This window comes from Takifugu rubripes, chromosome 3 (assembly GCF_901000725.2).
Source record: "Takifugu rubripes chromosome 3, fTakRub1.2, whole genome shotgun sequence".
Classification (NCBI taxonomy): Eukaryota; Metazoa; Chordata; class Actinopteri; order Tetraodontiformes; family Tetraodontidae; genus Takifugu; species Takifugu rubripes.
In genome coordinates this window covers 14977262-14990452 of record NC_042287.1, presented here as the reverse complement: position 1 = coordinate 14990452, position 13191 = coordinate 14977262, and the positions used below count along the sequence as shown (strand labels likewise).

General features: G+C 49.4%; 1 protein-coding gene across 8 annotated transcripts in view; it reads right to left on the bottom strand.

Annotated features, from left to right (window-relative positions):
- camta1a (calmodulin binding transcription activator 1a) overlaps window positions 1–13191 on the bottom strand; it is a 222541-nt gene that overhangs the window by 1151 nt on the left and 208199 nt on the right. For 5 of the 8 annotated variants that reach the window (XM_029834326.1, XM_029834329.1, XM_029834330.1 and 2 more), the window contains 12 exons: window positions 7339–7499; window positions 7055–7251; window positions 6873–6951; window positions 6429–6771; window positions 5801–6273; window positions 3224–3402; window positions 2898–3141; window positions 2065–2136; window positions 1950–1970; window positions 1664–1863; window positions 1505–1579; window positions 1217–1247 (listed from right to left, as the gene is read on the bottom strand). In XM_029834326.1, coding sequence (XP_029690186.1) covers window positions 1217–1247; window positions 1505–1579; window positions 1664–1863; window positions 1950–1970; window positions 2065–2136; window positions 2898–3141; window positions 3224–3402; window positions 5801–6273; window positions 6429–6771; window positions 6873–6951; window positions 7055–7251; window positions 7339–7499 — 2075 coding nt within the window. The remainder of the gene's footprint in view (window positions 1–1216; window positions 1248–1504; window positions 1580–1663; window positions 1864–1949; window positions 1971–2064; window positions 2137–2897; window positions 3142–3223; window positions 3403–5800; window positions 6274–6428; window positions 6772–6872; window positions 6952–7054; window positions 7252–7338; window positions 7500–13191) is intronic. The other 3 variants (XM_029834327.1, XM_029834333.1, XM_029834332.1) reach the window with 2 other exon arrangements.

Genomic DNA, 13191 nt, shown 5'->3' with positions numbered 1-13191 from the left:
ACTATAGAAAGTCGCAAAGGACTTTAATTAGAAATTAGAATCATTTAAACATCACATCAGTGACACTTGAAGGCTTGAAGACTGCAGCAGTTAGCAGACTTCAGAATTACAACGTTACTCAAAGCTTCTACATTATTAAGAGAAAAAAAAAGGTCTTTTCTTAAACAGTGTTAAAGACTAAAAAGAAATATGTTCCTGAAAAAGCCGTCGATCTGGAATTGTCATAACGCAGCGTCCGAGCAGAGAATGCCAGCAGCAGCTGGTTCCTCTCAAGAGAATCAGGAGAAAGGAGAACACCCGGTGTGCAGCGTGTAGCCCCCGTTCGCCTAAAAACGGGGTTTTGTACATGAACGATAACTCAAGTAGCCCTGCAGCTTCACAGCAAACGCTACTAAACATTTATCTAGAAAAGCACACACGCAGCAACTGATGTATATATATATATAAACAGCAGGTGAGAAGCTTTTTAACCATGATTAATATGTTCTAAATGAACTCCAAGCTTCTCTCAGGTCGATCTTTTTAACTTAGATGAACTAGAAGTCATAAATCATTTGATGGTTTAGGAGAAGTTTTGCAAATGTAAAGACCCCTTAGTCTGTCGATTGGCTAAAAACAGAACAAACAGCCAGTCAGACAGACAAACAGGCAGACAGACAACTACTTGAGAAGGAGCAGGCCCATAGCATGCCTACAGGTAGAAGAGCAAGGCCCATAGTTGTCACCACTGGACATGCAGCAGAATCGAACATGATTGGGAAAAAAAGCTTCCTGTTTTCTGAAACCGGCTCGCTGCATAACCACAAAAAAAAAAAAAAACCAAAACGATCATGAGGGAACGAAAAGTACGCTTCAGAAAGGAGAGACAGAGATACAGAGAATCGTAGGAGTGCCTGTTAAGTGTTGCGGGGAACATCGTCATTCAGCAGCGGTCGGTTAGTTTGAGATTCAGCTCTAAATCTGAGCTTCTCAGTCCACCTGTGGCTCCAGTCGGCAGCCGTCATGCAAGCAGGCATCAAGCAACAGTGATGGAGGAGGAGGAGAGGTGGGAGAGAAAGAGCAGAGAGGAGAATGAGCAAATCAGGGGAATGCCAAGGCGGAGACCTCAGGAGAGCTCTGCGTCGTTAAAGAGTTGGGGTGACAGGAAGAGGCATACAGGAAACAGAGGGAGCAAGGGAGAGAGAGGAAGGAACTGAGGTGCTGAGGCTGCACTCACCCGCTTGAACAGTCTATGGTCCATCAAGGGGCTTGGCATAAACAGCAAAACAATACCAGACAGCTATTAGCACACAGTAGGCACTGTGGAGGGGGGGGCGACGACAGGTGGGGCCAAAGGGAGTTAGGGGAAGAGGGCGGAGCTTACAGGAGAGGAGGGAAACATTTTGAAGAAAAGAATCATAGGCATAGACAGGATGATGAATTATGGGGTCTTTTCTGTCATACTGATTAGCTCAGGAGGGGCTGACTGTCATGAGGAAGGCGGGTGCAGGGGGAGGGGCTCTACCTGTGACGGCAGCGGCGCAGGAACCTCATGATCTTCCTGGCGGCCTGATCCTGCCTTTTTGTGAGCAGACTACCTCTGTAGGGTATCAGGGAGAGAAGCATGAGGGGCTGGCCCCTTGGAACACCAGGCATCTCTGTGGAGGGTTTCATATTGGCCTACCTCAGTTTGTGCTGCACCAGGGCAGCAGCAGCCCCCCGGTGGTGGGGTTTGAGCCTGCCGAACTCCTTGTAGCTGCGGTAGTACTGCTGGATGAGCACAGCGGCCCTCCTGCTCTGCTGGAACTTCTTCTGTTCGTGGTAGCTGCGAAATTTACTCTGGATAAGGATGGCGGCCTGCGTCATCTTCTTATAAAGTGCATACTGTCGACGAGAGCGTAAATATGTCAGAGTTCATCACAAGTTCGGGCGGAAGCTTAATTCTGCCGCTGGCCGTAAAAAACCTTTACCTTCAAGGCTATCCATGTAAGCTTGCAAACAGAAGAAGGACAGACTGTGAACAACGTCTCCTAAAGTCTCTTAGTTCAACTCTGCAATGTGAGGAATCAGGAACCCGAAGCTTACCTGTTTGTACTTCTTGTAACAACGTTGGATAACAGCAGCAGCTACTTCCTGTTGCTCTCGGAGGGGCCGCCCCTGTTGGAGAATAGAGCACAGTGGGTCAGAGGCCACATTGAACATGCACTCGGCTGCAAAAGTAGCTCGTTCAAGTCTTCCTGAGGTCTCCTGGCGGCTGAGAAAGACCCCAGCGCGAGTCCTCCCCGGATCTGAGCAAGAGGAGGAGGTGAGACGAGAGAGCCGGAGGTCCGTCTCTGCACCAGCTGGCAGACAGGAATAACAGATGACTGGAAAGGATAGTGAACAGTTTGTCTGGTGAAAAGTCATTAAATGGAGCTGGGGGGTCAGGGGTTGAGGAATGGGATCGGGCAAAGGACTGGTATGTGGAGAGCCAGTCATAAACAAGCAGCGGCAGGTTCCAGACCCCTAACTTAGAAAGGAGCAGATAATAGAGGTGAGAGGTGAGAGGAGGAACAGATAAGCTTGATTTGTGCCTAATTAGAGCGGGGATACAGAGGAGAGTGCAGACGTTCCTCTAAGCAAGGCCATGCTCTGCTCAAAGCAAATTCCCATGCTGAAACCACAGGGACATATTTGAACAGGCGTCTCTTTATGTTATGAGCAGAAGCAGACGGACAGAAACAGAGACAGAAAACAAGTATTAAAGTATGACCAAACAATTCCAGCAGACAAGTTATCAATGAACTGCATCCTGATCCGAAACACAAAAGAAAACAAAAAAAAAAAAACCAACCCACACAGTAAACAACACATCAGAGAAACACTCTGACGCCGGGGCGGACGTACAGACAGCACCTGAACCCCCGGGGGGCCTGTACCTTGTACTTGCAGAAGGCAGTCTGGACGAGGCGGGCGGCCTCATACAGCTCTCTCTGCTCCGGGTCGGACAGCGTCAGCTGGGCCAGGTCCCGCTCCACCTTGCTGTTGGAGGCGTTGATGAACTCGCTCCAGTCGGCTGGAGACGGGAGCGTAGACCTCTCCATAGCCCCCTCCCTCAGAGGGGAGCCCCCAGGACTGAGGCTGGGGTTGGATGACGGAGTCAGGGGTTCGTTATAGAGAGATCTACGGACGAGGGGACAGAACTCTGTCAAACTTTAGCGTCCCTGTGTGTTGCGTTGTATTTCCCGGCTGCAGGCGTTCTGACCGTAGGTGTATGATGCTGGGCAGCTGTTCTACGTCTCCAAGGTAGTTGGCGAGCCAGTTCATGGTGTTGCTGACCCCCGATGTGTCCAATGGGCCAGAGTCCGCAGCGCTGAAGTTCTCCCGTTTGATCCTCTCTGGCGTCGCCTCAATTATGTGTTCGGCCAGCGTCATCATGTTCACCTGTTTTATTGGGGAAATCGTTGCCTTGTTAAACGTATCGGCCTGTTTTGTTGACACGCCGCTTTAATCGTTTGGCCCCCTGACAAAATGCCTCATTGGGAGCCAATGAGGAGGGTAATGTTGAGAGCAAGACTGCGGAAGGCTAACATTCCTGATCCATTCCATCCACTCTTCTATTACAAACCCAACAACTCCAGCCCCACAGTCATGGACACCACCTTCCAGAACGAGCTTAATACCTTCTATGCTCGCTTCGAAAAGGACGACAGGGACACTGCCACTAGGACCCCTCTCCCAGCAGACCACCAACCCATCACACTATCATCTACCGCCGTCTACACAGCCCTCAGCCGGATCAATCCACGCAAGGCTGCTGGTCCTGATGGCATCCCTGGACGTGTGCTCAGGGCATGCGCAGAACAGCTCGCCGGGATTTTTACGGACATCTTCAATCTGTCCCTCGCCCACGCAGTGGTCCCGTCTTGCTTCAAGGCCACAACTATCGTCCCAGTTCCGAAGCATTCCAGACCAACCTGCCTCAATGACTACCGCCCGGTAGCACTCACCCCCATCATTATGAAGTGCTTCGAGCGACTGGTCCTGGCTCACCTGAAGGACTGCCTCCCAACCACACTCGATCCACACCAGTTTGCCTACCGCAGCAACAGGAGCATAGATGATGCAGTCTCCATAGCACTGCACTCTGTGCTCACACACCTGGACAACACGAACACTTATGCACGATTGCTGTTTGCTGACTTCAGCTCAGCTTTCAACACCGTCGTCCCCTCCAAGCTGATCACCAAACTTGGAGACCTGGGCATCAACCCCTCCCTCTGCAACTGGACTCTGGACTTCCTGACCGACAGACCACAGCGTGTTAGGTCAGGTCACAGCTGCTCCACCACCATCACACTCAGCACCGGTGTGCCACAAGGCTGTGTGCTGAGCCCGTTCCTCTACTCTCTATTCACCCACGACTGCAGACCTGTACATGGATCCAACTCCATCATCAAGTTTGCAGACGACACAACGGTGATCGGTCTCATCAGCAACAACGACGAGACAGCCTACAGAGAGGAGGTAGAGCGCCTGACCACATGGTGCGCTAACAATAACTTGGTCCTCAACACCAGCAAGACCAAGGAGCTCATCGTGGACTTCAGGAAAGCAAGAGGAGGCACACAGGACCCCATCCACATCAACGGGATGGCCGTCGAGCGTGTCTCCAGCTTCAAGTTCCTGGGGACCCACATCTCAGAGGACCTGTCCTGGACCACAAACACCTCCAGCATCATCAAGAAGGCTCACCAGCGCCTCTTCTTCCTGAGGACACTGAGGAAGAACCAGCTATCCTCGGCTGTCCTGGTGAACTTCTATCGCTGTGCGATAGAAAGCATCCTGACCAACTGCGTGTCAGTCTGGTATGGAAGCTGCACTATCGCTGAGCACAAGGCCTTGCAGAGGGTGGTGAAAACTGCCCAACGCATCACAAGGACTACACTCCCTGCCATCGGAGATGTCCAGAGGAAGCGCTGCCTGCATCGAGCACGCAGCATACTCAAGGACTCCTCCCACCCCGCCCACAGACTATTTTCCCTCCTGCCCTCTGGGAGGCGCTACAGAACCCTCAGGACTCGGACCAGTAGACTGAGGAACAGCTTCTTCCCCAGAGCGGTGTCCCTGTTGAACTCCTGCTGACCCTTACACACTCCACACCTCACTACACTACAGCAGTTTACACAACAACTCACTAGCTTAGTAACCAATGTAGCTACTGTTTAAACCTGTCCTGCGCACTCATGCACTTTATCATCTGTATCTGTATACACGTAATTTATAATTTGCACATCTCCTCTATCTTATGTAAATAGCTAAATAGCTCCTGCACTTATAGTCCAAGGCATTTAATGTAAACACCATCTGTAAAATATGTTTATAGCACAACCCGGTAAACAATTGTAAAATAACCGCCATACTGTATTTATTAAGTTATTATCCTCACTTGCTGCTTCTTTTGCACTTCTGGTTAGATGCTAAACTGCATTTTGTTGCTCTGTACCTGTACATGTGCAATAACAATAAAGTTGAATCTATTAGCCTGTTAGGTGGACTGAGAATGATGGTAGGAAAATCGTTTGGCTTTGGAGGCGGATCAATGCGGAGAGTTTATTATTCAGTGACGGTCATCGACAGAATGCCAGGGTGGCCCGTGTACCGCCTACCCAGCGCAGAAGGCTGACAGGAAAGAGGTGGCACAGAGTTTTTATGTGCAAGTGAAATCGTATCCACGCAACTGGCCGTTTAAGAGAAGCAGCACATAATCAACAACTACTGTATATTTTTGTGCTGGTTTCAAGCAAAATCAAGTCGTGTGAGTAAGTTAGCCAGATCTTACCTGCAGATCGTCCATCTGTGTGAGACAGTCCTGGTTCTCCAGATCTTCTCTGTAGGATAAGAGCTCTGCATCAGCCATTTCCCTGTCTGCCATCACCAGCATGCCTAACTGGTCCCGCTGACGTAACCGGCTGACCAGCTTCTCCTTCCCCAGGCTGCTTCCGCTGCCCCCCACCGCTTTCCTCCCTACGTTGTTGCTTGAGAAGCTCTCTCTGGAGGTCCATCTGGTTGTCCCTGTGCTGCTTCCCATAGGCAGGCATTTGTCGGAGCTCGGACCCTCTGAAGACACACTCTTTGGACTGGTAGACAGCTTGTGGAGCTGTTGCTGCTCCAGGCTCAGGGGAACGGACATGGCCTTGTCGGGCCGAGTCTGAAGCAGTTCTGGGTTGGGTTTATGTTTTTTAGCTAGAGGGAGGTCTCTTTGTCCCTCGCTGCTGTAGTAGTTGGAGGGTTCTGATCTCGGCCTTCTTAAGTCTGCAAGATAACAGTACGAGACACCGTTAGCTGTTTAAAACAGTCATAAAGATTTGGAATTATTGATGTTAATGTAGGACCGAATAAATTCTGAGATGTCACCGTAAACTAATTAACAATGGGGAGACAACAGGTCAAATGTGAGCTCTACTCGCCTGGATTGAGGCCTGTAGTGCTGGATGTGGTCGTGGTGGAGGCTGAACCGCCTTTTTTGCTGGCTGCCACGCTGTTGGTTGACCAGTTGACCATCCAGCTGTCTGTAGTGGGGGTTTCAGGGGCGGGGGAGAAGGACATGCGATGCGTGGGTGGTAGAGGGGCTGGGGGCTGCTGTTCTTCCCTCTGAAGCTGTTCCAGACATTCTGCGAGCTTGGTATGGCCACGAGACCGTGCGATCGAGAGGGGAAGGCGTCCCAGGGAATCTGGGATGGCCAGAGCCCGTCTGTCCCACTTGTATAAGATCACTGCTGCCTCCAGGTGACCCAGCGCACATGCCCACATCTGGATGGAAAACACATCCGAGAGACAAAATAGAAAGAATAAATGACTCAAATGTCGAGTGGAATTCATTACGCAAATGCTGTAATGCTCAGCTCTCTCACCAGAGGTGTGCAGGAGAAGTGATCCACATTGAGCGGATCCACTTCTAATTCCAAATCAATACTATCAGCATGCTTGGTGCTAGGAAGAAGAGAGGAAACAATTAGCATCTCATAGGTTTTTAGTGAAGTCCAATTACAAACCAAAGCACCATTATACAGGATGCAGTGAATTATGCACTCACCGCCACTTGATGAGTGTTTGGATGAGGTTGGCGTAGCCTTGGCCTGCAGCCAGGTGGAGGAGAGTCATGCCTCTGAAGGTCTTGGAGTGGATTAAATGTTTAGACTTGGCCCAACAAGCTCTGCTCATCATCTTCTCACAGACCACAACAACGCGGCTCTCAAAGGAGCTGCTGGCCTGCATCTGGCCAGACACACACTCCAATACACAAAAGAGGAATTCACTGTTGAGCCGCTTTGCAGCCGGTTCTATGGAGTTACGCAGTACGTGTAATGTGGGTTTTACCTGGGACTGACTGTTGTTTCCCCCGCCTCCCCCTCCTCCCCCTGTCCCCCCCCCAGTTCCACCACTCCCCGCACTGCTTGGCTGCTGGTGGCTGGCCATCTCTGCCATTCTCCTCTCCATCTGCTCCAAGCGCTCCAGGATAGACATTCTGAACTGGTTATCTAATAAGAGGGGACAGAGAAGAGTGCGCTGTTAAAAACCACAAGCAATCAGAGAACACGTACCAAAAGATGCACCGATGCTGTGCTTTCTTAGCAATTCTGACCTTAACCTCATCGATCCCATTTCTGTGACACTGTTAAGAAGATGGCAAGTTAATATTTTACCCTTGGAATCGTAATTTATCCTCCCATAATGCGAATGAAAACAATAGAATCAATCAAAGCCCTAAATACTAAAATAACCTCCAAGGCCCATCAATCTCCTGCTAATGGCTACCATCACTAATCTCCTGCTGCCATCTCTTCCATACCACTCAAACACAGCTCCAGCTGGCTAATATATGCTGAACTATTGGCCAATTAATGGGGGATGTTAAATGTGTCCACCCTCTTGTGAAGAGCTTCAGACAAGCTCTGAGAAAACAGCTCAACGCCCTCTTCAGCTGATTAAGTACACCCTATTATGGCCGAGTCGTCCCAGCCCACTCCAGCACTATCACCCTGAATAGTGGGAGGACTCAAATGCAGACATTACGCAATCAATCACAATTTACACATGTCCACGATCTCTAAAAACCCCAATATTTATCCAGCTCTCTGCTTCAAGCCATTGCTTGTACACGCTGTCTCCATAGTTTGGAAGCTGTTTTCTCTGCAGCATTTTAGTCCGGCCATAAAAAAAAATCAACTAAAAGAAAATGGCGCATACCTACAATAACTAAATGACACGTGGTTTGAAAAACAGTTCATATGACTGTAAAATTTAAATTTTAGGACAGCAAATACACTAAAGCATCTAAGGATAGAACGGACAATGATAATCCAAACTTGTTGCAGTAAATGCAACATTCTGAAACGTGCACATGCAAGCACAAATGTACTACAGTGCAAACAGCAGAATGGGATGGGCACAGAAAGCCCACTGCAGAAGGAAGAATAGAAGACTGCATTAGCATTCCCCATTTAGCCACTATGAGGCCGTTTCTGTGGCAACCTGCTGCTGAGCGGTAACTAGGCGACAGGAACATGGCTGAATGTGTATGGCCGGGCCTGCGTGCTATTGGCTTATTGATGAAGGGGAGGGTATTCAAAAAAAAAGAGAAAAGACAAAGAAAGGCAAACAGTGGAAAAAATAGAGTCCATAAATCTTGTCCCATCTGCTTTTGTGTACTTGGTTGACTCTTGTGGGAGTTGATGCTGCTGGTAGGGACCTGGCTCTGAGTGGGGGGCCATCACAGCATGGCCTTCTGACATTTGTGCATTAGCGCACGTGTCTCTGTGGAGTGCTGTCACAGCCAGACCTCCTATACGCCACTGTAAATGAGGTCAAGTAACTGCTATCATCGCGCTGCAAATGTCCAGAAAACAACAGCTCTCAGCAACAACAGCGACGGCCCTGCGTCTGATCCCCACGGCCGCCGCCGTGCTTGTTGCTCTGCGGTCTTCCTTCGCCGTCCAACACGCGGAAACACGCGAAGGGAAGAAGCGCCGAGCGCCAGATCCAGACTGGGAGCGAGACTCAGGTGGGGGAGACAGAGCGGCGTCTCGGGCTGATGTGGGGGAGCGAGACTGAAAGATGGAGGGAGGGAGCGACGAGATCGTTAGTGTTAGGCTGACATGTCTTTGTTCAGACCCAATGCTGCAGTGTGCTGCAGTGCAGATGATGTCATCTCCACCTGCTGCCTGCTGCTCCGAATGCGATGCACGTCCACTGCAGAGGGAGGATGGGGGTAGAGACGAGTGGGAGGGGAGAGGGGCGGCGATAGGAGAGGTTAGCAACCAAACACAGCCGTGATGAAACCGTGACGTTTTCTGCGTCCGCCTACTCTCTGGTTTACTCCCTTGTGATGGTGCGCGAGAGGACACGGCCGCACGTTTACAGCAGACTGTGACATGCTGTGTTACAGAGGAGAGGTGGGAATGACTGAATGAATTTCGGAACATAGACAAAACGGTCGTAAAAATGCTAAACGCGAGAAAAGCTCCGTGCAGTTGTTTTTTTACGATGAAGTCCACCGACTCACCACCTGTCCTTAAATGTCCCCATCAAAACCCTAACCCTAACCCTAACAACACACCATCACCAGCAGCCTTCCCAGGACTACATCTACAACAGAAGTTTTGACTCAAAAAAATCCTCACTGTGCATGAAACAATGTCCTATATTATGACGGAGGACACGGATGAGTAATTCTGCTGCCTGCCTTGTGACCGGCACTGGTCCGAGTCGTGACTAGACCCACCAGACGGCGGCCTGTGACCCGGTCCTGTCACGCAGATGTGAAAGGTTGCAGGTCTGGTGTGCAGTCAGTCAGGAGAATCTGATGTGCTGCGGTGTCAGAGTGACTTATTACAAGCTCTCAAAGGACACGCGAGCCCTCTGACCCGTGCATAAGTTGGTGACCGAAAGCAGAATCCCTGTCTGGCCCATGTGAGCCATCACAGGTCTGGGATGTGACGGCAGTTCCTCACCTACAGATGGCAACGTGCATGAAATATGGCGACAGTTGGAGCAGAGTGGAGCGATTATCGGTAAAGAAATGACAAAAAAAGGGGGTTATTAATACAGTTGAGTGTGTGTGGGAGGACATCTTAAATCCTCACTTCTAAACCTCTGGTTGGGTTTATGCCAATCATGTTTGCTACTCTCTTTCATTATCTCTCTGCAGCCAGTCAACCTGTCACACGGAGCCCAGAGGCCAGCCTCCCTCTGGGCCTCAGAGAGCGCTGACTGACAGAGGCTGGTATTTGTGGCTGCGCGGGGTAAAGAGCAAGGGCACGCGGCTGCAGCCCGTGCAGCTGGAACGCACAGCTGTCTGTTGAATAACGGCGGATTTCGCTGAAATAACGTACACGAGTGCTCCTGGTTTTGTTCGGGCGGGACTTTTCTGTGTGTTGTTGCGTGCTGAGATGCAACTTGGTTGAACAAAGATTAATAACATGGCAGAGATGTCCGCTTTCAATTTTTACAGGGCTAAATATGGCAATAATTATGGTGAGAAACATATCAGTGATTATCGGTAAATATTTGAAACCCTGATGTGATGGCATGTGTGGGAACCCTAACTGGATAGTGGCTCTGGGAATCGGCCCTGTTGTCAGAGACATTTTATGCTATCATTAAATGTCATGTAGATTCATCTGTGTTAGCTTTTCATGCGCATGGCCGTGAGTGTCGGACTGACCTGTGGGATCGGTGCATTTGTTACACAGCTAATCCGGGTCAGGGGCACAAGGGGGTGGGTGAGAATGGACGACCCTGGACAGGTCATCAATTCAAAACAAGGATACACACTCACACACACACACATGCATTTACAAACTCGCCTGGGAGCAAATGGTTTTTAGATTGGTGCAACAAACTGGGCCACCTGCAGGAAAAGCTCATCGACAGAACCAATGGAATGGCTAACTGTTTAACTTCACTGCTGACAGCTAAAAGAAAAAGAAAGTGGTAACGCTGCAGCAGTGTTAGGGTTATTTTTTCCTGTATCGCCAATTATTGGTTGGAGAAAATGTAAAGGAAGCTAACGCTGCAATTCAGTCATTGTTGAATTTCTTCTTGACCCTCCACAGAGGTGTAATAGTAGCAAACACAGGCCGCTAAGCTCGAGTGACGCATTTCAGTTCTGCCACAAAGGTGAAACCGCTTTTAACCCGCTGGCATTTGTCCAGTCATATGGGTCAATACCAGCAGAGTCTGAATACTGAATGGATAAAATGGGTCACACTGGAGGTAAAATGTCAGGGGTGAAAACAGAAGGCAGTTACTGTCTCCTTCACCCGCTATCACGCTAGCGGGCGAAGGAGTATCAAATACACCAAATGACCGTTTAGCTGACACGCTACCGCTCATCGTCTCGTTTGCATGAGGAATTATTTAGCACAGAGCTAATCGCAGCAGCAATTAAAAAAACAGAGAGAAGGAATCATTTCATAGATTAATCAATCTGATATGAAACGCCAAGGCCCATGGGAGAGGGTGTCTCTAAAGCTTTCCATTAATAGTAAGACAACACAGTTAGGCTGAAGGCAATCACCAGCTCCTCAGCCAATCTTTACCCTGAATCATTTCCAGCGTCATCCTTAAAGTAATATTCCAGTCTTTTATCACGATGGAGTCCCGTCTGTCCTGGCACGTTAATATTTTAGCGTGAACACGGACTGAACGCGGAGATAAGCAGCAGAAAACTCCTGACAACAACAAGCACTCACTCCCACTTGTTCAAATAAAGAGAGGAAAATAGTTGGAGCGCCGCAGAGACGCGGCGCCTTGTGAGCGTGTAACATTGTGCAAATAATATATTTAACCTTTAAAGACACACCAGAGCTGTAGGTGCACTCCACCCTCGACACGTCAAGTATGAGTTGCTATTTAACCCTCAATGGTTCAGTAACAGCTTGAGGTCTGGACGCGTGTGATTGTGCAGGAAGAGGAAACGGGTCACGTGCCCTCATCCATAACTGTTTGGAAACTTGAAGTGAGGCACAGCGAGAAACTCCCGTCTCTGCAGTAACAGGTAGCTTTCCCTTTAAAAGCTCTTCTGTGTGTGATCCATCTTCTTTAGGCGTAAGCATCCTCACTTTGCTTCTGCTCCCACCAGTGCTACTACTACAGCCACTGACCCTCTTTTACTACTACAGGAGCTAGAGGTAACTGAAATGACTCCAATTAATCATGTAATTGGACTCATTTTTCCTCAAATCACTGGAAAATCAGTGGAATCCTTCTGCAGCGATGTTACATAAGGACATGCATCAACATCACCTTAACAAATTGCGATAATATTGTGTAATAAATAGCAACATCTGTGAAAACAAGCACACTTATATGTACTAACCATGCACAATCGGCACAACTAATAGTTCAAAATGATTAAATGAAGGTGTCAATTCTTGCTGGGAATAATACACGCTGCAACATTTACTCCAAACAACCGTTTAAAGGGGGGGGGGGGGGGTGTCTAAAACTGTGCATGTCTCTAAAATATCCTCCAAAACCTCCCTCATGAGCAACAGGTACATAAACGCATGTCAGACCCAGCAGAAATTCGGATAAAAGGAAGTTAAAGTCAAATCAGCTGCTGCTAAAAACACACGTGCACTTTTCCCATTCCACCAAATGGACTCCCCCCCCCCCCCCCCCCCCCCCCGCAAAAACACACTCGGAGCCTGAACGATCAACGTTCCTCCGACGAGACGCCGGTTCCGAGCACCTGAGCAGCTCCCCGGGATGCGGCGCTCCCCCAATGCGCCATAGTAACCGTACTCTCCACAACACGTGCAACAGCACTCGCGGCGCTATTGAAAGGCGCGACGAGGGCAACGTCTTCCGATCGGGTCGGTGACTCAAACTATCACGACGGTCCCGCGTCTGCTCATTTAGACGCCAGATTTAGTTGTAACTGACGTTTGCGCGCGTGTGTTTGTCTCCGGGTGTGATTTAAGGTGATTTTGCAACGTGAGTCGGGACTTTGACCCCGTCGTCAACTCCGCAATCGGATAGAATCCCGCAAAAACAAACTCAAATATCCCCCGCATCAAACTTCAACTTAACGACACACACACACACACACACACACGAGACAGGATGAAAAGACACAGGAAAACACAACAACACACACGCATGCACGGCGCTGGAGCCGAACTCAACACTCTAACCTTCTATTTTATTTTCCATTGGCCGAGTCCA